At 40.3% G+C, this 25,153-nt stretch overlaps 3 protein-coding genes across 6 annotated transcripts in view; 1 reads left to right on the plus strand and 2 right to left on the minus strand.

Moving 5' to 3' along the window:
* pde11a (phosphodiesterase 11a) overlaps positions 1–11,513 on the minus strand; it is a 36,039-nt gene extending 24,526 nt beyond the window's left edge. The window contains exons 1-2 of the mRNA XM_076746844.1: positions 10,560–11,513; positions 9,817–9,975 (exon numbers count right to left, since the gene is read on the minus strand). Coding sequence (XP_076602959.1) covers positions 9,817–9,975; positions 10,560–11,348 — 948 coding nt within the window. The 5' untranslated portion in view covers positions 11,349–11,513. The remainder of the gene's footprint in view (positions 1–9,816; positions 9,976–10,559) is intronic.
* A 1,659-nt stretch (positions 11,514–13,172) lies between these two features.
* Positions 13,173–14,703, minus strand: LOC143330467 (cytochrome c-like). Its single transcript, XM_076747089.1, has 3 exons — positions 14,623–14,703; positions 13,858–14,036; positions 13,173–13,760 (listed from the first exon to the last, which is right to left on the minus strand). The coding sequence occupies exons 2-3, from the start codon at positions 14,027–14,029 to the stop codon at positions 13,615–13,617; spliced, it is 318 nt and encodes a 105-aa protein (XP_076603204.1). The 5' UTR covers positions 14,030–14,036; positions 14,623–14,703; the 3' UTR covers positions 13,173–13,614.
* Positions 14,704–17,084: 2,381 nt separating this feature from the next.
* Positions 17,085–25,153, plus strand: part of osbpl6 (oxysterol binding protein-like 6) — a 34,979-nt gene continuing 26,910 nt past the window's right edge. For 3 of the 4 annotated variants that reach the window (XM_076746139.1, XM_076746140.1, XM_076746142.1), the window contains exon 1: positions 17,123–17,392. The gene's annotated coding sequence lies outside the window, so the exon portion shown is untranslated. Of the gene's footprint in view, positions 17,393–25,153 lie in introns of all 4 variants that reach the window. The other variant, XM_076746141.1, reaches the window with a different exon arrangement.

Below are 25,153 nucleotides of genomic sequence, written 5' to 3' on the forward strand. Positions count from 1 at the left end.
CTGTTTTGTTGGTGTCGTACAAGAGCATGTGGTGAAACACAATACACAGTCCTGCCAAAGGTTTCACGCCTTTCCACTTCTATAGATAGCTGTAACGCACAAAGAAGCACAGAAATGAGACAATGAAGGCAGTGAAGGAGACACTGGCTGCTAAATATGACTGTTAAGAATGTGGGATTAAAAAAATCAGCTTTGCAAATGTTTTGCGAGGATGGAAATGCATTTGTTAAAGCGAGAAAACACACAATGTGTTCTGGTGAGAACTGAACACTGAACGTTAACAACTTTTGTTTTGTTTGAAAACTCTGCAGGGCACCTTTAATGTTGTAGCCAATTTTGCGACCGGCTATAAAAAGCTATTTGGAAGAAACCAAAAGTGAATGAGTGATATTTTCATCCCAGAAAAACTTAGCTTCTGAATTGGAACAAATAAGAAATGGTCTTTCATTGGCGTCATTACTTGCGAGGACAAATAAATCAATTCAACTGACATTTTACCATTTGACTGAATAGTCTGACTTACTGTGCCTTGGGCTGATAACATAAATTCCTTATTCCACTCATATTTTCTTCACATAAATAATGTAATCGCTTGATGTGGCCAAATGACTATAGTTAATGTGTATCCTGAAATGGAATCAGCGTCTTACCAGGTTGGAATGGAACGACATTTCTTTCTCCATCACCACTGTTGATTCGTAATGAACATCAATATGCAAGCACACCCTACAGAGGACGCAGAGAGGTGGCTGCAATTGCACGCTATTAAGAAAGCTGCGATGTGAATACACTGGTTGAATTCTATACGCTACAATCACCCCATAGTGCAGCCTTATCTGAGAGGCACTCAGCCCCCATAACATGGAATCAATAGAATTTAGGTGGCGTGCTTCCTTACTCTGCCTCTTTGTTTAGTTATCTATCTTTAGCATCTGGCTGCTGTGTAAACAATACAATCAGTACAACAAACCCACTAATATTTACCAGCCTTCGGCTCGACCTGAGGGTAGGGACACCACAACAATACATGAATGGGAAGTTACTCAGCTGTGGCCGCTGATACAGGGATATCTCTTTCACCTTTTTAGAAAAGATAATGTATCAGTTACTCATCGGCCACAAATGAACATGTAAAGAGCAGAATCCTATAGCACGGCGGCTATAAGTGGGAAACTTGCTCACTCCAAACATATTATTTAGGTAGTCCACAACCTTGAGTTAGGGAGGCATCGGGTGCACTTGGATATGCAGGAAACTAAAAGACTAATATTTATGTTCGTTTGATATGCTTTAGTGGAATATATAGAACGTGTGTTTAAATTCCAGTCATATTTCAGTATTGTACATTTGGAGCTTCTTCCCTGCTCATACAATGGATTCATAAATTCACATGACAACATGTCTACTCTAATTGCTGGGGTCATGAAAATTGTAGACCTAAAAATGGTATGGCAGACTGGAAAAGGTGTGAAACCCTGCTCTAATTGCTGCAGTTTCTCTTTACAATCAAACGGGTCTCCTGGGTTAGTTACATATCTTTAATTTCTCAGCCTATATTTCAACGGTAGCATGGCTGATATCTGAATTTAAGGAGCATGTTGGCGATAGCAAGAGTGGATTGTTTATCGTAAGGAGAGACTTCAATGACAAAGGTACTATTGTGTACATTCATTTAAGGTACATATATCCACCATTAACTAAATGCTTATTAGCATGCATATTAGTACGATATTGCCTGTTTATTAGTCATTATAAATCACTTATTAATGCCTTATTCTGCATGACCATATTAAACAACTACTGGACCAATTAACTAACAGTTTTCCCTCAATAACCTCCTAATTACAGTTTATTGATAGCAAGTAAAGAAGTTGTTGCACATGAATTGAGATCTTAATAACCATAACCCCCAGAATAAGGCATAAATAAGCGCTTTATAATGACTAATAAAGAACCAATATGCTACTAATATGCATGCTAATAAGAAACTAGTTCATGGTGAATATGTGCACCTTAATATAAAGTGTTACCTAGTTTTGTTTTGTGTTGCTTGTTGTACATTGGAGGACCCCAGTAGAAATAAATCATTAGGCTTTATTGTGTTTTTATCCTCAATGATTGTAACTACACATGTACAGAGTTAGTACACCATAAAAATGTGTTTCTTCTGTTCTGGCATGTTGCACTGATGTGCGTATGATGATACTGTTTAGAATTATGCTAAATAGAAATTAAATCACTAAATTAAAAACATTTCTAATCATTATGTGAACTATTACTCTGTCACGCTAATGACTAAATTAACTTAATGCACTTCTTCAGTCATTATCCATAATCAAGCACCTTATGCAATCATTTTCAAACACGGCAAACAGATGATGCTGAACAATAAGACCATACATAATGCTTTTTCAGCTGTCCTATGGAATTCTCTAATAATGATCTTCCAGAAAGACAGTGGCCATCAATAGCCCCAGCAGGAGCAGATTCATTAGCGAGCAGGACTTTGGGGATCTGGCTATGGATCTGCCTGTGGAACAGGCAAACCCAGGAAAAGCACTGCTCTCTCTAATTACATTCTGTCAGGCAGGCCATTATACAAGGTTGCATTACAAACAAGACATTTTTGCCTTGAGACCTGTGGATTGACCAGTAAAGAGCAGTTTAATAACGAAACTAACGGGCCGAGACCTTAGGGACAGTCTGTTCGTCTAACCTCAGTGACTTCCTTCTCTACAACTGGAATGCATATGAGGAAAGCCGAGGGAAATTACATAGCCAACACCTTCTTTCTCCGCTTACCATGTGAATAAAAACTGGTTGATTTAAAAAGCTGTTTTCACGTTGCATGTATAGGGTGAAGCCATTGTTGTTGTGCCAAGAATTGTTACTGGGAATAAGAACAAAGCTCTGCGTTTCCTCTGATATCATGCAGGATGTAATGATCGCTTGTTTTGAAGGTGACATCAAAAATTTACACAACTGGAATCTACACCTCCGCAAATCTTATAATGCAAGTCATTGCTATATATCATTATCTACAATGAAAACCAAGTGATAAGAGACACTTCACAGATCATGAATGATCCTGTTTCCTCCCCTTATTCCACGATAAGATTTACAAATAAAAAAATTCATATAACCAAATTTAGCTTTTAAAACATACCAAATCGAGTGTTATTTATGGGCTTAGTGCCCAACACAGCTAATAAACACTTTACCACACCAGGACTCCTGCTCAGTAGCCTTTATACATAAATGAATAAATTGTTCCAAACATCGCAGGTACATGGAAAAAAGCCAGGAGCAATGAGAGGTCAAAACACGAAGCATCAGATGTTGCATCAGTGCAGTCACGTCAAGGCAGATCAAGTCATTCCAAACACTTATCTCACCTCAGGTGAATATTGTCGTGGCCATTATAAATGCTTTAAACTCACATAATTCATTAAGATAATATGGGAACTTAAAGTGAAAATCGTCCTCAGACCACACTTTGCCTTTCCAAACCTTGAAGTTGATTTAGCTTCTGAATTTATTCACAACAGCATCAGCGGTGCTCCATTAACACCAATGCACTGCCACCTCGTTTGGCTGTAACACGAGGTTGTTCACACATGCTAATTTCACATCAGAGAAAATGAGTGTAATCAATTAGCATCAATAATTAAGAATTGCATAATGAATGACTTTACGAATCAGCAGCACAGCGTAGTGTCACCGTGTTTATTGTGATAGTTGTGGGCTTTTATAAAATTTGCATGTTAAAGAAATTTAATTGAAATTTAATGAATGAGGATAACTTTACATTCCACACAGAAATGTGAGACTTGAGGGAAAACGCTTAGTTAATGGCTTAGTAGTTGTAAAATATGGTCATGCAGAATAAGGAATTAATAAAGCAATTATGCACATTTGGCATTACACAGTGTGAACAAATGTCAAATAAACTTAATTTTTGACTCTTAAGATGATAAACTGTCTCAATCACCTCTGTGAAAACTTAGAGCACAATCTGACAGAACTGCAGTGAACAACTGAAAATACATAGTTTCATTTTTAAAATGGCAAAACTTAAACTGAAGTATTGAAGGCAAAAATGAAAAGTCGTCTGTTTTTCCAAATGAAATGGGCTAATATTTGAGAACATTTTTGTTACATCTTGCTGTAATTTGTGGACATATTCATAAGTTGTAGGTTCATTAAGAAATCTCTATCGTAATTAATACGTTTCAGAGAGAGCAAAAATAATATCGGCATCTCTTAGGATCTGATGGCCATTTCTGTCAGTAGCTACTCGCATGTGCAGTTAGCTAGCAAGCAGTAAAATATGTTTCTTTCTTGACTTGTTTTGTCTCTATATTGCTTTTCCTCTTTGTTGTCTTGTTTTAGAAGTTTCCTTTAAAAAGTGGGATTGCTCAAGCTGCATTTAAGTGAACTATTTAACCAGATGCGTCACTCTGGAGGATCATGGTTAGAAGTTACTATTGGTCTGTCTCATGCTTTATCTTTGACACACTGTACACGTGAACGTTAACTATCTCCTTATTCACAACTGGTGGAAAATTCTTTTTTTTTTTCTATTTTTGTTACTGTTTGATTGCTTGTGTCAAAGTGCTACAGAACTCCGTTCATCTTCCAGAAATGGCGACTATCCTTGAAGGCTACAGCAAACTGTAAAACACTAAAATCCTTAATTGAAAAAAAGAAAATCATTTGCAGTGTTTGTTGAATGGGTGCAGGCCCTACCCCTTATAACGATCATCACTTCAAGCCCAAACCGGCAGTAATTACTCTGATTTTCTCAAAGGAACTGCTCAGAGGGCAGTGAGCCACAGTTCATTATATCAAAGTCAGAGTTCAAAATGAATGCAGCCAATTAAAAGAATAGAACAACATTTTTTACTCTGTGTCAATGGTGGTTCGACTTTGAGGAGGGGTAGTGGCACACACTGGTGAAATAATGTCATTCAGACACTCAAACCAGGCTACTGAGGCTCATGTGATCCCTGAGCTTTTGTAATTTTCCACACGGAAACTTAAAAAGCATTTCAGTAGGCTGGATTTCATTCACATAGACACAGAAACCAAGCAACGCTGGATTTTTGAAGGCACCACCAACAGTTAAAAGTAAAACAGAGACCACAGGTCAGCCTGTGTGAAGTTCTGTAGTTCCTGAGATCAGTCTTTCACAATACAGTTACATTGTTTTGTCTGTTGGACACACGCTTCCTTAACTCAAGTTACCACACTTCTATGGTATCCTATATGCAGAGAAATGTCTCCAATCAAGCGGACCAACAATCATTATCTGGCAGTTATCTGGCCATATCTGTTCTTGTTCTGAATCACCTTCACTTGCCAAGCTGTTTTGAGAGTTGTCCACTAAGATATTACAATTTGTTGCAGTACACGTGAATCTGCTACTTTGGTGTCCCCCAGGGTACAGTTTTAGATCCTCTTTGTTTTTCCAATTTGAAACAAAATGTCCTGTTTCTCTTATTTGCAAATGAAAAATGACCGGGCTGCACAACGCCTGGCCAAAATTAAGCAATTAAAATGATTAGACGCACCGCTCTAATTTCTTAAAACACAGTAATACCAAAAACAAGATAACACACAGTTAGTCAGTATTGAAGTTCACACTCAATGACCACTAAGAACAGCATAGAATTCAACCTTCAACCACCTCTATCTGTTCCTCTTGGAGAGGTGGAGCAGCTTGGTCTGTCTTTATGGTTCGCGGTCACCACTGTACAGTACGTCATCCACATGTATTCTTTACCCACATAGTGCAAATGTCTCTGTTATATAAAGAGCTTTGCACGGAACCAGTTTATGATGCACCGTATAAATTTTATTTGGTCTGATATCCTACAAGAATGTATTAAAAACATGTGGCTCCAGGCAGAAACTGTGTTCTCTCTTCTTAAGCTGTAGATTTACATTGGGAAATTGTGTGAAAGTGGTTATTACAGTATTGCTTCGAGCCAATTTGACAAGGAGTTTGGCAGCCAGAGGGAGCACAGCGGAGAGGGAAGAATGCAATCTGACAATCGACTCACAGAGGTGTTAAACTATATTGGCAACTGGAACCTATATGGGGGGGGAACTTGTTTCTTATTAAGAGAAAATTCATGAAAATGTCCTGAATAATACATTTCACGTACAATGTGTTAAAAGGCATGCAAAGTGAAATAAACGCTAAATCAAAATAACAAAGCAAGGTGTAGATCAGCTTATACACTTAAGCCAATAGGTATATTCCTCTATAGAAGGTAATGAGACAATGCAATTAGACATGGGTTGAACCATTATCTGAGGTCCCCGAAGGACCCAAATCCTGCAGAGTAGCAACACAACACAATTAAAGCAGCATGGGATTAAAACCAGCCACATCATGTGTTTAAATATCCTATAAGGGTCAGTGCATAGAGAATGATTATGTTTTACTCAAGGTAACCTAAAGCCTCTAATGACATCTGCCATTGCAGTATTATCTAATGCTTTGAAAAGTGTGATACATTTTCCTATTACAAGGTCTTCCATAAAAGCAGAGCTGCATCTGTGCTGTGCAGGGAGCGTGCTGTGTTCTCTGATGCTAGCATTGCGTTTCATTACTAATTCAGCTGTAGCCATCCCAAGCATTAGTGTGACGTTAATGCAATGTGAAACATACTCAAAACACGGGAAAGAGAAAAAGAATTCCTAATCTGCATCTATTATGAACAATGGATAGAGTCTGCAGATGTAAATTTAACAGCAGAGCTCTGATGAAGGAAAACATACTCTAAATAAAAAACTACAGTGGTTCGCTGCAGGGAAACACATCCCTGAAATAAAAGCACAGCCTGCTTTGTGCTCTCATGTTTCATGTTTTTCCCCTTTAGGAGGAAGTCAGTGGATCGCTTGTCACCGTCTTTCTGCCACATCGTGTCAAGTGTTGATGGACTGAACACATGCTCCTCGTGCCTCTCTCATAAGTCAAATAAACAATCCTTCACAATCACAAGCCTATCTGGATCAGGGCGAGACGTAACACCCCCACCTACTGCTTTGACTTGTTATGTATTATATTCATTCACAGACATCTGTGTCTTGTTGCAACTGCCAACTTTGATCTGTTTACACACTGAGCTGATTCACACAGAGGTAAAACACTAAAGAGTAGTCATCCAAGAGCATGCTTCAGTCCTCTTGGATCATATTTGATCAAAAACAGAATATCTGTAGACAGATCAGAGCAACTTCTCTTCACACCTGGAACCTGCTTAGTACTGATGTGACCTGTTGGCCATTCATCAATATTTTATTGGGGTTAACTCTTTGGCAACCATTCAAAATCTTATAATGGTGAAATCTAAATGGTGACTCTAAATCACAGTCTTGACACTCTGGCTGTCCCACTAAGCACACAAGTAAAGGACTCACCAATTACAGATTCTGGCCAGCTTCTATAAAGTTGTAATTCTTGGTAGCATTACAGCGGGGTCCTTTGGAAGATACTGCCTCAGGAAAATGTGATGCTGCTGAGAAATAAGCTATGACCGAGGTAGAAACTGAGGCCTGAGACACGGACTCAGGGCAGATACGCTCCACATCAGACTGAGCTGGAGGAATTCTTTAAATAGTACATATTATTTAGCAGTTCGAACACAGGAACAAAGGAGAAAGAGCAAACATTAACTGCTGTTTACCAGACAGCAGATGTTCAGTCAGTGTTGCTGGTGAAATATTCAGTTTGGATGGAGAGGGTGGAAGAGGAAAAGACAGATGTAAGAGCAAAGCGTGAGCTACATTCAAACTCTGAAGACAACACGCGCTGTGGACGGCGCCCATCCATTCTCATGATGCCGATGCTTTTTCAGTGTTGTCACTGAAGAATACTGTTACTGTCACAACACAAAGAAATCTGATTTAAACAACCAAAGGCCAACGAACCAGACAAAACTGGTTTGATATTTTGGGATATGTCATTCCATTTATGTCCCATAATGTTTATTACGTGGTGGTCAGGACAATTTTCACTTTTCAGAAATATGGTGCGCTAGTACACAATGTACTTCGAACATATACAAATAAAGTAAAACTTCCCCAAACTGTATTTCTTGTAATGATACTTTATCGACACCCTCTCTGATCAAGAAGCATCGTGTATCAAGATAATACTCTTCAACAATAACAGAAAAGCTGTAATTCATATTAATCTGAAATGTGATTTTTTTTTTTTTTTTTTAAGGTTATTTGGAGAAAATACAATGTAGTTGTTAATTTACCAATTTAATTACCCTGAATAATGGATGAAATTAAAGTTTCCAAACTGAGGACAAGCGTGAATCAGTGAAATTCTGGCACATTTTAGAAAAAAAAATTGTCCATCGATATAATTACAATTAAAGTTAAAAGACAATAAAATTTCATCTCAAAAGACAGATCAGTTAGGTTGTTTCCAGAAATTTTAATCATTGTCTCTAATTTATTCAACAATTCAAGCAATAAAGTAAAAATAAAACTGCAACTCAGTCGGAGTATCAGGCCACAAAAAGGTTCCCTAAACACTGACTGAAATGCTTCCCAGCAGGAGCTAGCTGGTCACAATGCAAATCATGACACGCAAAAAGGGACAAAATCTAGGAAAAACCCTCTTTTCGCTTCAGAAAAATCCATCTTGTTTTTAAAATATCTGCTATTTCAAGCTCCTGAGTATGAACAACACTGACAGCAATGACAAATGACATCACTGCAGCTCTGCTATGCCTGTGTGCCACGAAAACCACATAACAGTATTTGCCTGCAAAAAAAAGAGTAACATCCCTGAAATGCCACACATGAATCATGAAGCCTGTGATCATTTCACTTCAGGCCTGTTCTTTCCTCTGCGCCATACTTCACTCAGCTGCAATAATAACAACACGGAGAGACTACAGCCACACCAGCAGCTCTGTAAACATACATACACTGACAATGTTAACATGCTAGTGTTTAGCAGGTAATGTTTACCATCTTCAGAGTCTTGTGTGCTAACGTGCTAACCTCTGCTAATCAGGGTGATGGGAATGCCATTAGTTTTGCAGGTAAACCATGAGACAACTTGAAAATTTTGACCTGATGATGGTGCTAAACACTCATGTCTTCACCAGTTATTACATATCATCCAGAGGGGACCAAACTTCATTGCAATTGATCAAATATTATAGCAAAAATGGTGAAGTTTGTCTGAGGATCGCTAAAGTGATTGGGAGCCATTGTCCAGGAACCATGAATATCTGTACCAAATGTTGTTCCAATAATGTGGTAGATGTGAAGACATTTCACTCAAACCCAAAAACGTCAACCTTGTGGTGGCACAACAGTAAAAGTCACAGGATCATTAGTCATTATGATTCATCCTCTGGCATGTACACATGTATGAACAAAATCTCTTTGCACTGTGAACCAAAGAGGCGGATCAGCCAACCATCACTGCTACCCCCTGCCCCCACCTCAAGAGTGGCTGATTGTGACCACCATATTGCCTCTTACTCATAGGCAGCAATTCTGTTTATGCACAAATAAGAAATAGCCTGAACGCAGACTCCCTCAAATCTTACTTTTATCTGTTATGTGCTTGGTAAAGTTGTTTGATTCAGACATACAAGAACTGGAGATGGACATCCACCTGACTGAGGCAATAATAAGTGGCTGTAAGTCAACATATTAGAGTGAAACACAAAACAATGACCTTGATCTACTCTGTCCACACCAAGCAGGCAGCATATGGCAAAATGAGTGATCTTCATCCAGCATTGACACTCACAACTATATCAATGAAATTACCTTTTCATCATCTTCAGTGAAAAGTTCTCCACTTGAAGACTTGTTGATGGCCTGAGCAACTCCAATGATCTCTCCATCGCTGTTGCGAATGGGCATGCACAAGAGTGACTTGGTTTTGTACCCTGTCAGCTTGTCAATTTCATCGCTGAACCGACGATCCTGCAGTCCACAGGGACAGTAGAAAATAAAGACACCACGTAAGCACTTGTTGCAAAGATGCAGTTTTCCCTTTTGCACTCACAGATGACCGTGCAGTAAAACGTACAACTCATCAGGACAAGTCTACAAAAAAAGGCAATATGATAGACAACAGCATCATTTCTGTAAAACTTTGATGGCTTCTGTATTTGGACATTAAACAAGTGTAATGTAAAATGAGGTCTGCTTAGATTTGTCTGAAAAAAGGGGCCACTCATTGAGCAATATGGTGTCCTTGGCTTAATCTAGTATTGTCTTACTTTGTTAAAATCAGGGTGAAAACAGTGAAATTACAATAACAGCAGAGAGAGAATGATACCTCTCCTCTATCATCTTATTTTTATGACTCTGATGTTTTGTGTGAATCTGTGGTTTTACACAAGCTTTGGTGGTGGCTTTCATGCTCTCAGCTCTGTTACGCGGTTTGACTGATGATCAATTAACTATGACAGGCTGGAAGTAAATGATCTGTCTCCGTGCCTGAGTCTCCCTCTCTCTTTCCGTGACTCACGCAAACGCACACGCATGCAAAGAGGCGCAGGCACCTGGTAAGCGTCAGGGATGTTCACCGTCTCTCCGTGTTCGGCTACATATCCAATGATCCCTTTGCCCCACGGCACCTGAACTTCATCTGAATTCATTGAGGGCAAAACTGTGGTGCCCGCGTGCACGTCAAAGAATTTGGACACCAGTGTCTTCTTGTTCCCTGTCCCCTCCACCAAAAACAAGGAGCACCGGTCCGCGTCCACCATAATACAAACAAACACCAGGATCTTGTAGCTGAGACTCGTTAGATCCAAGTCGTTAGATATGTCCTTCACAAGCTCCAGGAAAAACTCTCTCTCGTTGTGTTCTTTGAGGTAATATTTAAAATCCACGGCTGTGGACGGGTACTGGGGGATGTTGACTCTGGACTCCAGCAGCGCGCTCAGGATGTGCGCAGTGGTCGGGGGCAGAGAGCTGGCTTTCCTCAGCAGGGCTCTCCTCCTCATGCTCGTCAGGGGCTCCTGGGCCCTGGAATTCACATGTTCGTCGTACGTCCTGTTGACATTGATGGCCTTGGATCTGGCGAAAGTTTTGCGCAGCTCCTTCTGCGAGGCTCTCCTTTGCAGACCGTCACATTTGCTCGCCCAGCTGTCCTTGCACGCGTTGCTCTTCTCCTCTCTCGGCTCGGCCGGAGCTGCGGCCGCCGGACTTTTGCTCGCCTGGTGATTCTTGAGCCATTTCTCCACCATGCCGAAATTCCCCTTTCTGTTCAGGTAGTCCTCGAACAACTCGGGATGCGAGTCCAGGAAACTTTCCACGTCAGAGAACACCATATTTGGCACTGCCATGTCTGTTCTTTAAATGGTCCTCAGTGAACCAAATCCATGAAGTCGCGCAGGGAAATATCATCTATGAGGCTTTACTGAGGGTTAAAGTAGAGAATCATTGAAATACCATAACTTCCAAGATGCGTTATGCAGGAAACACCCCTGGGGCTCTGGCTGCATATCCAGTTTCCACTCTGTGGGGAGAAGGATGGAGACTCCCTTTGCGCACCAGCATATTCCTGCACAGAAGCATCTCCACACCGTTCACTTCATTTAAAAGCACTGAAAGCAAATCTAAGTCAAGCAGCGTGGATGCAGACTGAGGCTCGCGTAGACCATCACAGGCACTGGAAACCTCACCGAGAGCCACGACCGACCATCACCGTCGTATGGGTCTTCTTGTGTGCAAATGACGCTGGCTGTGGTTGGCTCGGTCCCGCTGACGCTCGCTTCGTCACACAGACGGGAGCTCCGGGTTGCTTCAGCAGTCAGCCCTGTGGCCACTTGAACCGCTTGCCCTCCTTGGAGAGGCGCTCAAATATGAGGATGAGGAAAATTATAATTAGGGTAAATTCATCTACCACCTCAGCATGCATAAATATGATGTGCTTTGTGAACTATACGGTATATAAAGATGTAGAAATGGTGGATTAAAGTGGTGGACGTTTGCCCAGAGATGAACATTACTTTCAGCAATAATTTAGCGTCACACTCCAGATTTAGAAGGCTTCTTTAGAGCAAAAGACCCACATGTGGATTTATTATAATTTAATAAAATTATGCTTCAGTGGCGTTAAACATAATGGATTCCTGAGCCTTTCCTGACAAGGCTGCGGTGATGCTGCTGCTGGCTGACAAGAGCAATCAAAGTGAATGACTGTCGCCTGAAGAAAAATGTGTTTAATACTGTACCACATATAACAGACACTGCGAGTGGACAATATCTTTTTCACAACCTCCAAACTTTGGCAAATGTGGAATCTGCAGTGGTCTGTATGTACCATATAATTGTGTAACAGCGACTTTTATTGGCAGGAGGATGTCAGAAAATCAAATTCCTTTACACATTGTTATTAGTGAATCTGTGTGCAGGTGAGACGTTTGAACGCTAGAGGGAGCTACACTCCACAGTTTGGACTGGGAATATAAACTGCACAGAACAACTCTGATGGAGAAGACAGTCTGCTGTGTCCCATCGTGGACAGCTTTTACCTGATTAGCTCTTGAAACTAAGAGATTATAAGCCCTCTAGGCTGAAAACCTTTCATATTTACTACTACTACATGAGACCAAACCAAAACTAGTGTCCGTTACTGGCTTTTGTCAATGTGCAGTATGATTACCCAGCCAGTCAACATCTGTATCCCAGCAGAGTCTCCTCCAACTTCAACTGAGGCCAAACGACCTCAAAGTATAACCAACATTCACAAAAATATGCAGTGATTTGTAGATCAGCTTTCAAATTCATAGACATTTCAAGTTACTAATTTAGGGAAAATAACGTATGTATGTCACATGACACATCCAACCAGCAATAGGTCACACACAGTAAGACACTGATCATATGAATGTTCAGCTGAATGCAGAACACAGAGCAAAGAATATCCACTTCAACTCAGTGGGGAAAATTTAAGGCCTGCGTGCACTATGGCGCACATTAAAATAGAGTATTAAATACACTCTAATTTGGTTCACAAATCTACACGGGCTGCAATATGAACACCATCACTGCCTAATGTGATCACCCACACCCATGGTACTCATTATTTGATAAGAAAACTAACTAACAGTAACCATGTGTTCACTTCTGGGAACATACTGAGTCAAACAAATAACAAAATATTAAGTTTAGTGTCAGTTTTATTCAAATTGCAAATTCAAAAATCAGGCAATAAAAACCAGTCGAGATATCATCAAACAGGAGGCAGAAAAGGCACGTTCATTCTTGGAACAGACAATTATCGAGACAACTAGAATATAAACGAAGAAACTACAGAGAAGGCAAAATAATGGCTGGCCGTTAATTAGCAAACACAGCAGTGCCAACATTCTCAATGCACAGTATATGGTCAATAACTTATGGTAAAAAGGAACCTGTTAAAACCAGGGGATATCATTTACTCCACCACAAAGGAGGATCAGAGGTACAGGTGTAACAAACATATGACGCCAACAGCACTCAGCTCGTTTCTCGTTCTGCCTGATTTTCAAAGAATGACGACTCCTAGTCTCTTGAGCTGTTTGTCAGGACACACATATTGGCATATGACACACAGATGAAGAGTTCTTATGAAGTTGCAGACTTCAGATATGCAATAAGGTCAGCTCGTTCATTCTTCTTTTTGATGCCAGCAAAGATCATCTTTGTTCCTGGAATGTATTTCTTGGGGTTCTCCAAATAAACCATCAGGGTGTCTTCATTCCAAATAATGCCTGGAATTGAAGTGAGCAGAAATAGTGGAGAATATTTAAAGCAACAGAGCATGACTGCTGGGACAAATCCTATAAAGACACATAACACAGTACTTACCTTTGCTTTTGTTGGCATCAGTGTAGGAGAAGCCCTCAGCCTGGCCCGTTTTGCGTCCAAACAGACCCCAAAGGTTGGGCCCAACCTTGTGCTTTCCATCTTTGCCCAGAGTATGGCACTGCGCACACTTCAAGACAAATGTCTTCTTGCCTTTCTCAATGTCTACAGGCATGATTCCTCTGAAGAAACAAAACAAAACAAAAAAAAGCTTTATATTATTGTAAATAATGACTTCTCAAATGGCATTGTCATTTGCCTTTACTGCTTTTGATCAATGAAACAAAAAACTATGTCCTCACTTGGCCACAAGGGGGAGCTCACGCACATGTTGCGCAACTAATGTGGCGCTGGCATTGTTACAAAACCAAGTGCGGTAACTTTACTTGAAGATCACAGTTTGTATGATAAAACACGAGCAGTACCTATATATGCTTACTATCTCTATGTTATGTTGAATTCCAGAAAAAAATTAAACTAAACGTGTCATATACGGTACGTTTAACAGACCTAAAGTGAAAATACTGGTAGATACCGGTGTGAGGCAAAAAACTACGCCCAACATCTAAGAAATACCGACTGTAAGTTATCTGGTCACATTTTATAGTAAATAAGCGACTCAGCTTATGAGATAAGAAATAACTATTGTCTGGAAACAGGCACCACGGTTCACACAAAATGAACCGGCACTCACAGAAGCATATGGAAAGATATTACAGTAAGATCAAACACCAGAGAAGCTTCTTTCTTTCATGATCAAACTCTTACCTGCTTTTGATCTGTTTTCAACCGACTTATTCAGTCTGATTTCCTCGGTGTTGGTCTTCCTGCCGGCTCAGTCACCACTGCCTCGCAATGTGCTCCCCTTCCTTGAAGTTACTCCTATTAAAACGTCATTAGTCACCTGACCTGTTTCGTCATCCTCGTGACCACACGCAATTGTTCAATGACTTTTGTTATCAAATCGCGCAACGTGAACGCCTCACATAACACGGAGAATCTTTGTGATACCATTACCAGCCACAAAAATAGGACTATTCACATTTCACCGACCTTAATTATACAAAGTATTTAAATAGCCAGATGTGTGTGTTATGTCACAGTCATATGTCACATATTACTTTCATCAGATTCTGCCAATATAGAATTCATTAAAGTCTCCTATTCTACAATAGAAAGGCCTCAAATAAACATTTTCCATAATGACCACGTTTATTGTGGCAATAACATGCTGTAAGGAAAAGCTTTGATTGGAGCATGTCAGGGTTCAGGTGTTTGAGACAGACAGACAGAGTTTAGTCACCTATGCACATAGACTACTCTCCATAAACCCCACCAAAAACGCCCAGAGTTTCAAGGATACCTCAACACAGTAGCATGCTAATGAGCACCTAACCATCAGCAAGTCAGTCACGTATCATTGACCACTTGGCCTAAACATTCAAAGAAACTACTCAAAGAGAATCAACTAAAGCTTGAATTGAGGTCTTTTAAGTATGTGCTGCTTTCACTGACACTGCAGGTATACACTTGTCTCACAAGTGAAGCATCTTAAAGTTTGTTCACATTACTGTGCGGTAGCTACTTGTTAGTTCAGTAATAGTGAAGTCTAAATTGATGGTTCAATCGCACATCGACACCCTACGGCCATTCAGATCACCACAGCACAGCATGCAGCTTAGCATGCCTAGCTAACAATCTTTGACGCTCAAGCTTCGGTCATAGTCACCGGCTAACGTTAGCTTGTTTGAATTGCTGATCCACCGGTGAATTCCTCTCCTTCTACTGGAGGCTGTTTACTCAGTTGTTTAACTTTCTCTTAAATAACCTGCTTTATTTACTTTATGCTAAAATCATTTATCACTATCTTTGTCACAGCAGTCAAACACGTTAAGTAAATTCACTGATCGTGTGGTATTTCCGACTTACCGCGAGAGTTCGTTAAAGTCTCACGCTGAGATTGTGTGTACAGTCTGTTCAGCTAACACCTTTAAGGTAAACTAACATGGGTCTTCTCACAGAGGTTTACATGTTCCCGTGGTAAAATCTGAGCGCTATATTATTTAAACAACTAGCTGTGGCTCACATGAGACTCAGTAGTGCCACATTCCTCTACCCGGCAGGCTCACCATTGGCTTTACAGAGTTACCATCTAGTATCTACACAATATCTATACAAGTAGCAGTACCACAATATAAAAAAATACTCAATTACAAGTTACTGTAAGTCCTGCTCTTGACATTTCACTTAAGTAAAAGTACAGCATTATTGGTAAAATGTATTTAAAGGCCTCAAAACTGAACATGAGGCAGAATTAACTTAAAGAGTCAAAACAAAGGTCTCCTTTTGCTGAATGGCCCTTTTCAGAGTATTGTTATATGTACTAGAATATCATTATTGATGCATAATTGTTTTTGTTTGTTTTTAAACTGGTTCTCATTTTAACTGCTTTATATGCTGCTGGATAGTTTCATCTATAGAAATGCATCATATTTTATAAACAGATAATGTTTTAGATGTAAAATCTCAAACTACAAAGTAATAGGGTAACTGCAGCTTTAAAATAAATATCTTATATTTCTGTCAGAAATGTAGTGGGGTTGTATTAGTATAAGTATAGTATAGTAGTATAGGATAGAGTAGTGCTTAAGTATAAAGTGGCATAGATTTGAAATTCTCCAGTAAAGTACCTCCAGATTGTACTTTTGTAGCTCAGTACAGCCTCGTGATGGAACTGATGGAACGTTTGTTTGAAGCAACTAGGATGGGTTGGTGAGAGTCGTTGCCAGGCAACCATATACGGTTCGAATATTAAAATAAACCAAAACTGTAAAAGCGGCTAAAAGCTCCGGAAGTGGGCGATGTTTTTCTTTTAGTTACAATACAGGAAAACATTGGCATTCACAGAATATTTTTTTTAATTGATAATATAGAAAATGAACAGTGTTTCTGCAGCAGCATCGTTGCCCCATGTTTAACCTCAAGCTCGTACGTTAGAGCGTCACGTGCTCAGTCACGAGTGCTGAGTTCATCATTACTCCATGATTTTTTTCTTGTTATCATAAAATTCATGAAGTGGCAGCCTAATAATAAGCATAACACCTAGAATTGACAGTCCTGACGGCCCTACATTTGGCTACTCCGAGTCCGAGGTTTACGTGAGTCCATTGCCGTGTTTTGTGGGCAGCCGCTGTCCGCCAGCGGTCGATCCATTCCTGCGATTTCTTCCCGCTCAAAGCCGATCTTGCTGCAGGGAGGAGCGAGCGGAGTGCAGTTGAGCTGAGCCGAGCATCACAGCCCGCATTCAAGGAAACTGGCAAACACAGCACTTTTCTTTGACTTTCCATAATGTTCTAGTGTCCGTACAGCACACGCCTTCAATCACGAAGAAGTAGATGAATTCGATGTGGACCCTTATGGAAACCGTTTGTCTTTGAGAGGCTGGGAATCTCTGCCCAGTCTAGGGAGACCCCCCCCCCTCCCCAATTGTTCCCTGCGCCAAGAACTGTAAAGACATGGTCATTACACCGCATCTGTGGTAAGGCAATAAGCTTTTCTCTCACTTCTAAGACAACCTTGATGCGAGTCTTGCTTATATAGAGGAAGGTATCGTGTCATAACAGTGTTATGTTAAATTAAGCCGCACAGCCTCTTTTTTTGCTGCTGGGTTCAGCCGCTCAGACTGAGACCCCAGCATCTCATCCTTTTGTATTTGCATCCTGAGTGAATCACCGAGGACCAGGCAGACATTAGCACCTAGCTACCGCTGACTTAGCTAGCTGCTGCTAGCCTGACAGGGATGGCCGTGTCAAAACATGCATGTCCCAGCATCACAGGGCCACTGTCATGCATCTAGGACCTCTAAAACATGGATGCTGTGGTGGAGTAATAAGCGGGCAGCCAACTCTGTACCCGACTTTGACGATGTAAATGCGTCACTGACATTTTCACCTTTTTAACTGAGCTCCATGGCTTCTCCTGCCGTCCCATCAGACAGCGCTCTGCTCACATATCAGACTATTATTGATGAACGTGGCCTCCGCTCAGAAACGTTTGTATTATATTTACAGTGTTGAGACGCCAACTAATTGAAAGTTAGCCAACTTCTGTCACTTCAAAAGATCACTCTGCCTCCTTTATCTACTGAAGGTCAGCCAGTGACTTTGCAGTTGTTAAAAAATACTCCGGAAACCTCATAAATGAAAGAAGAGCAGAGGGGACTGGAAAGCCCCCTGCATTTGTTGGTGGTCACTGACATGCTTCGTTGAATTGGCGTTGCTTTGATCAGCAGTGATGATTGATTTTCTGATGTATTTCTTGGCCCGGCCTGGAGAACCCTTTGCTGAAGGTGTCCCTGTCCCATTCAGATGAAATCTTTGCCGAGCTCCTGTGCCTCATCCTCTGATGGAGGGAGAGGGGATAAAGCAGAGCCCAACCTCATTTTGATGCTGAAAACACTGGATTCAGATTGTCTTTTTTTTATCCACATGACATCAAGATTGTCAGGAAGGAGTAACGAAGATAATTGCTCCTTCTGACTCATTTAATTAAGCGACACATTCAAGCACAAAGTTCATACAAATTAAAGCAGCTGGCAGACTAATATATGGCTTTAAGGCTTATGACTCACGTATAGCTGTCGCTTCTGTTTGCTTTAATGATTTGTTCTTGATAATCACCAGTATGTCATTTGTTTGGTTCTCTGTTATTAGCCTAATTAGTTTTTGGTCCTGTCAGTATGATGCTTGGTAGCATTCAAAACCTACAGATACCACCAGTGTCAACATGATATTTGATTTTCAGTTCCAATACCAAAAATGACACTTTCTGTTAAAACCTTAATATCCTGATTATAAACAGGTTTCTTCAAAAACCGCTCCATCAAAATAAGCCAAACATCTAAAATGCACCAGTTAGCAAAGTATGGTTTACACCTGACACAGGATCTGAACCATTCGGCGCAAGCGTTCAGCTCCTCACAGATCCCAATATGGGCACAAGTCAGTCAGTACTCCAAAAGTATTGCAGTGTGATACCCAGCTCTACCTAGATGATGTAATGTGTGCAGCAGGATAAACTGGCTGTGTCCAGTTAGTGTTGTTAAAAAAAAAAGAAAAAGAAAGACAGGCCTACTTAAAAGAGCGGTGCTGCTCACTGCTTCCAGATGTCACACAAGATTTACACCCATTTAGCCCGCTATTGCACACTCAGGTACATGGTCAAAACACTGCTGTGCTGATCGATATGCATTATTAGCCTGTTGTAAATTCACACAATAGTTGTCCTTGAAGACCCTGTAATATAATCTTGGGACATGAGTCTGCTTTTGTTGGCTGGCTTTAATTATGCAACAGAGAGGGGAGATCTACAAACTTGGTTCGCTGTAGAGTGCTGGTCGATAAGGTGATATTGTCAGTGGCTTGGATGTGGTGACAACACAAACATGAATGTCTTTCCACCCCTGTTACAGCGCACTTACCATCATGCTTCATCATATTACATGTTTGTGACGAGTGAGGCCATTGACATTTGTGTGGCTTTACATTTAATGTGCACTAACAGCAGCAATCATCCAAACAATAACAGACATTAGAAAGTGAGCTCGGATTGTTTTCTCTGTATAATTTTAATTGGTCTCGTTTTGGCTGTGGGTCTTGCGTTGCTGCCTGACATATTGGCTGTCTAAATCCCAAGTTTATTGTCTTCATCCCTCCCAGATCTCACAGAGCAGATAGTGGGATGACTGCAGTCCTCTAAACCTCTCTACAGACAGCTCTGCGTTGCTCTTCCTGGCTTGACCCACGTCAGGACAGATGATAGTCACTGCTTCATTCCTGATACTCTATTGATCCCTGCAGGAGAAATTTGACTTTTCACTCGCCAACGCCCCTTAAGGTCACAGTACACATTCAGCTCCAAAAAAGCCCTTGAGCCTGGTAGAATTTAGCATACTGTTCAAAGACATTTCAGTAGACCGCATTGTTATTATTGCAGGTGACTGACCATGAGGCTTGTGCTTGTCACTACGCTGCCCTGCTCAAACTTCATAAAGGTCTTCACAACTTTGGTCTTTTTAAGTAAGAAGGAATTGTGAAAGTCGAATGACTCACCAGTTTCGTTCATTTGATCATAGGCACTGTAGCTGTGCTTACAGCTGCATATGCTGGGCTCGATGTGTATGACATGGACCTCAGCATCCCGTGGTCTTTGGGTTTTTGTGCTCAAACAACACAAATATTATTAATTACTAAACCTTTAACCTTATATTATATTAAAATACAACCTGTACAATGTTGTGCTTTATCTAGCACATTAATATGCAGTTTAATTTCTCTGCGATATGAACAAATAACAAAAAGTATTTTTTTATTCCATTTAGCAGAAATGAAGCTTTTTCCCCTGTTTATGCTCAATCATTGGAGTTTGTTCAGCAACCATCATTTTGATGATTTAAAAGTGTCTCCAGAGTCCAGTTAAATGAACCCTCTATGAACCTGCGGCCTTGATTCCTTAAATTTAGCATGAAATTCACTCCATGTATATAATCAGTTGATGGCCGTGGTTGAGTTTAAATAATTTTCTCTCTAGAACATCTCTCTGGCAGTTTTCATCATTACTTTTGATTTGGGAGAACCTTTTCCCCAAATACTGTTGCTTTTGTAGAGTGTGAAATGAGATAGACAGAACTTATTTCATGTGTGGGATTTAGCTGAGAATGCATTTTAGTGCGAACGGGAGAGAAGGGAAAAGGAAGTGAAAGTGTTTTCTTGCTTATCTCGACATTTCATGGACGTGGAGCGACACAACTGTGAACTTGAAATAGTTATGAGGAAATTAGGCAGATCGGCTGATTTTCATGAGAATTCTTTGTAGTCTTTAATGCATCGGTACAAACAAAGAGGCTACATGTGGCAGAAATTAGTTTTTTAAATGAATCTATACAATGTTGTCCAGAGCGTTTTACACACCAGCTCTTCCTCTTTTATCTTTCTCTCTCTCTCTCTCTCTCTCTCTCTCTCTCTCTCTCTCTCTCTCTCTCTCTCTCAATAGTGTGTATTGTGTAATGATCAGTGTTAAGGGTAACTCATTGTTGTAATCTGCAACTCAGTAATGTAACACATTACTATTCCTAAACTCAGTAATCGCATTACAATTACTAGTCAAAGAATTACATTACTTGTGTTCTAAGCTGCACAATACAGCTTCCTTTAGCTCTGGAACTGAATATTTAGGGTCTGAGATGGAGATCCTGAGCTGTTTCCCTAAAATATAGACTATATTCATGAAATTCAACACACCAACGCTGTCTAGTGCGCCCGTGGAGAGGCTCTTCAGCCTGGGAAGTCATGTGCTGACTCTAAGGAGGAACAGGATGTCTGACAAACAATGTGAAAAACTCCTCCTCATGAGGTATAATCATTGCTTTAGTAATAAGCACGCCAAATAAGCTGAACAAGTCGACTATAAAGCCATGGTTTGGTGAGTGAGCAACGAGTGAGTTTGTTTGAGTGTGTTTGGCCCATTAATTTCAGCTCGCTATATTATTTTGAGGCAATTAATATTTGTACTAGATGATGTTATGGAGGCCATCCTCCTTAAAACTGTTTATATATTGATATCGTTTTATTTTGAGGCAGTGCCTTGATTCTCCTATAAGCATGCAACTGAGCCTTGTGCCATTTTTGTGCTCTGCTGTCAGCTTTGTGGTATTACTTTATGAAAGAGCATGAAAGAAAGATCTTGTGTATGTCCTCCTTATTAGGAGGGATTTGTGCTGATATGTGGGCATGTGAAAGACTGAACATTGTATTGTTAACGGGCAATTATGTGGCAGTGCATCTCAGGCGATGTTGTGAAGTAATGCAAAAGTAATATCACAAGTAGTGTAGAGAATTCCTTTTTGTGGGTAGTAATTAACAGTTTTTGAGTAATGACCCCGGCAATGGTAAAGATGTGTCATTAAATCATGTGCTGCATGTATCCTGCATGTGCTGCATATATTTATTGTTTTGCAATATCACACAGCTGTTTTGCAATACATCTACACTCTGCCAGTATCTGGTGCAACCCTACCCCTCATGGTGCTGGGATGGTAAGACAAGACAGCTAAGCCTCACAGTAGCAGTGAATGTGGTCAGGTCGTTCAAGTTTGGTGACATTTTACTCCAACTTGAGGCATTAAAAGAATGTGGACAGAAGGATCCTTTCCCTGACTCTCACATACTAGATCCATTGTTACTTAATGTGTGAAAGCTCCTCTTTGTCCAGTAGGATCTTGAAACGTCCCAACCACGTCCAATTATCTGAGCCTCAGACTTTTGAACCAGACTTTCAGAAAAGGAATTTGGTGCATTAATAGAAAATACCACATCACGCCTGATTTTCTTTTTGGTTTATACAATGAAATCATTTGAACAATAAATGGAGTCACTTTGCAATCTATGTTTTACTTTATATGCATCATTTTATATCATGTTATGAATGGGCAATTTCTTTTGCATAAAGCACCATACAAGATTTTGTAACAGACAAACTGACCTAAAACAGGCAGTAGCAGTACATAAAAACAAACTGAAACACACAAAACCAATAAATATCACACTGGTCTCTTCTCTCTGGAACGGTTTTACATCTCATCTCATTGTAACAGGATGGACCTTAGCGCACTGATACAGTTTGTTATCCACGTTCCAGTCCACACATCATGATCATGTCACAATCACACATTTGTGAGGTCAGTCATACTTTGATCAACATTGTTCTTTAGGCCAGGTGTTAAAGAAGTTTTGCTGTAGCATGGCAAGGCCTGTCTTGTCCTCCAGCTTAAGGACCATAATCATGGTGGCTGGATTAAGAAGATTAAGCTCATGACTAATCAGGTCCTGATTGGGTGTTCCCCTACAGGGTAACTGGCTTCATGTGAAGCAACACAGATGTCCATCTAAACACGAGTCAAACAGACACTTTTATATCCATGTGCATCCAAAGTTTACTATGGCTGCCTGTGCTCTGCATAACTGGTTTAAATAACAAATCCTCTATAATCTGATTCATTAAGGTATTAATCAGAACATTCATCAATCACAAAAGTTGTTGTTAGTTGCAGCCCTGCAATACACACTACACTACAATCATGAAAGTGTTTTGATTCAGCTCTAATGTATGTAAAATTTGCAGTTGATGTTGTCAGTGGTGAAATGACATGTTCGACAAAGGTTTTCACTTCCCGTCCATTTCATGTGCTCATAAATGGCTGATTATGTGTTTAATTTACAGTAAGTGTCACTGAAAGGACTCCAGATTGTACCTTAGAAACTAGATTGAACCGCGTATTAAAACAGTAAAGTTTACACTAAAAGTACTCCCCCAGTCCGCTGCCTTATTAGGTCAAGGAGAGTGGCTCTATTAAATAGGCTAAGTGGAATACACTATCTGAATGGACTAAGCACTTCATCTTACAGTAGCTTAGATCCTTGTAGGCTTAAGACAGGGCCAGGATGATGACGTTGTTAAAGGATCTGAATTATAGATTATAGAGTGTGAGTGCATTGCACAGTTGCATGTGAGAGTACGTACTGCTGAAGTGTGCAGAGTTGCTCAGTGGACTCGGGGAGTTTCCCTGACACGCGGGAGAGCACATCCTGTATTTTAAACCACAGGGTGCTCCACAGTTGTATGTATACAATGCCTGTGGACACAAACAGCCTCTGACGCAACAAATAGATCACTGGCTGACTGCCACACAGTTTCCTCTATCACTCCATCAGCAAATAACAGATTGTTTCGGATTTAATCATAATATTATATTATTGTTGCTGTAATTTCAGTAATATTTCAATTAAATTGCTCAGCCATAATAGAGCAGCTACTCACAGGCTGAAAATACTGCTTGTCCTGCATTCATGTGCAGCACATTCTGATAAACCACACCAGTGCATCAGTGCTTCCCTCCGTCATACATCATTTATTGTGGAGCTGCTCTATAAACCTGGTATTTGCCTTGTTTTAAATCCTCCATCACAATTATTTGATAATGTCTCTGAGTTTATCAGACGGTTCAAATGCCTGTAAGTACTGCATCTTCTTTATCCCCCGAAGGCACAACATTGAGGTATTTGATGAAAAATATTGTGATATTTGTCCTTGTAAGATGCAGTAACATTCTCAGTATCTCACTTTCTAAATTGAACGGGGTTTGTCTATCTGTTTAATTTCTTCTATCTCGAGTCGATGTGTGTTTTATCAGTGCTGAGACCCCCTGAGAGCTGAGACAATTACACAGCACCACTGCAGGCAGTATTATGGGTGTCAGCATGGAGCAACACAGTGCCATGACTAATGATGAGAGCGAGCACTCCCTGTTGCTTTCTGAACATAAGGTTAACAAGACATTTTGAATCTGGTATATTTATTCAAGATGTGACCCAGCCAGTACTAACTTAGGTTTCATATTATAAACCAGTGGATGTTGTGATAGCTGGTATAAGGTAGTCAGCTCTGGTTTGGGACCATACAGTAGATCTGTAGATGCTTTCCTGGATTGATTTGGTATCCTCATGTAATTGCCTTCATTATCATGGTGGTAATTAGATGTTTAAGGATTTATGTTTCACAGTCCGGAGGGATGATGTCAGTCTCCTGCAGTGGAGGCAGAGGCTACTGTCAAATTGACAGGGAGATCTGCCACATTTCCTGACTGTAAAATGAGTTCAGTGCCTATAGAAAGATGTTGGGTTGCAACCAATGTTTATTTTAATCATAGATTAATTGTTTGGTCTGTAAAATATGACAGTATTGTAATGCTCGTGAATGCCAGTGATTTTTTTTCTAGAGTTTCGTCTGAGCCACAGTCAAAATCTCAAAGATAGCCAATTTACTATAATGAAAAAACAGCCAATTCTCCCATTTGAGAAGCTGAAGCCCACAGATTTGTTGCATTTCTGCTTGAAAAATGGCTTTAACAACTAACTGATGTTTAAATAGCTGCCAGTTAATTTGCTGTTGATAAACTAATTGACTAATCATTGCAGCTCTACAAAGATGTACTGTTTGCTCCATAACTGAAACAGACGAATGGCACATCGCTACAGGCTCATGTCACTGTTGGTTAGATCTGAAACATCTAGCCGATTACTTGATCTGTCCATCGAAAACGCTACAATATCTCAGGTTTCCTTCGCAAATGGGATGATTTCCTGCACTGGGCTCACAGCAAACATAATGAAAGGCTTATTTGGTAATGCACATGTAATGAGAGGAAACTTGAAAACCATGCTTCAAAGAATAGCTCAGGGCGCCC

Source organism: Chaetodon auriga, chromosome 13, assembly GCF_051107435.1.
Source record: "Chaetodon auriga isolate fChaAug3 chromosome 13, fChaAug3.hap1, whole genome shotgun sequence".
Taxonomy (NCBI): Eukaryota; Metazoa; Chordata; class Actinopteri; order Chaetodontiformes; family Chaetodontidae; genus Chaetodon; species Chaetodon auriga.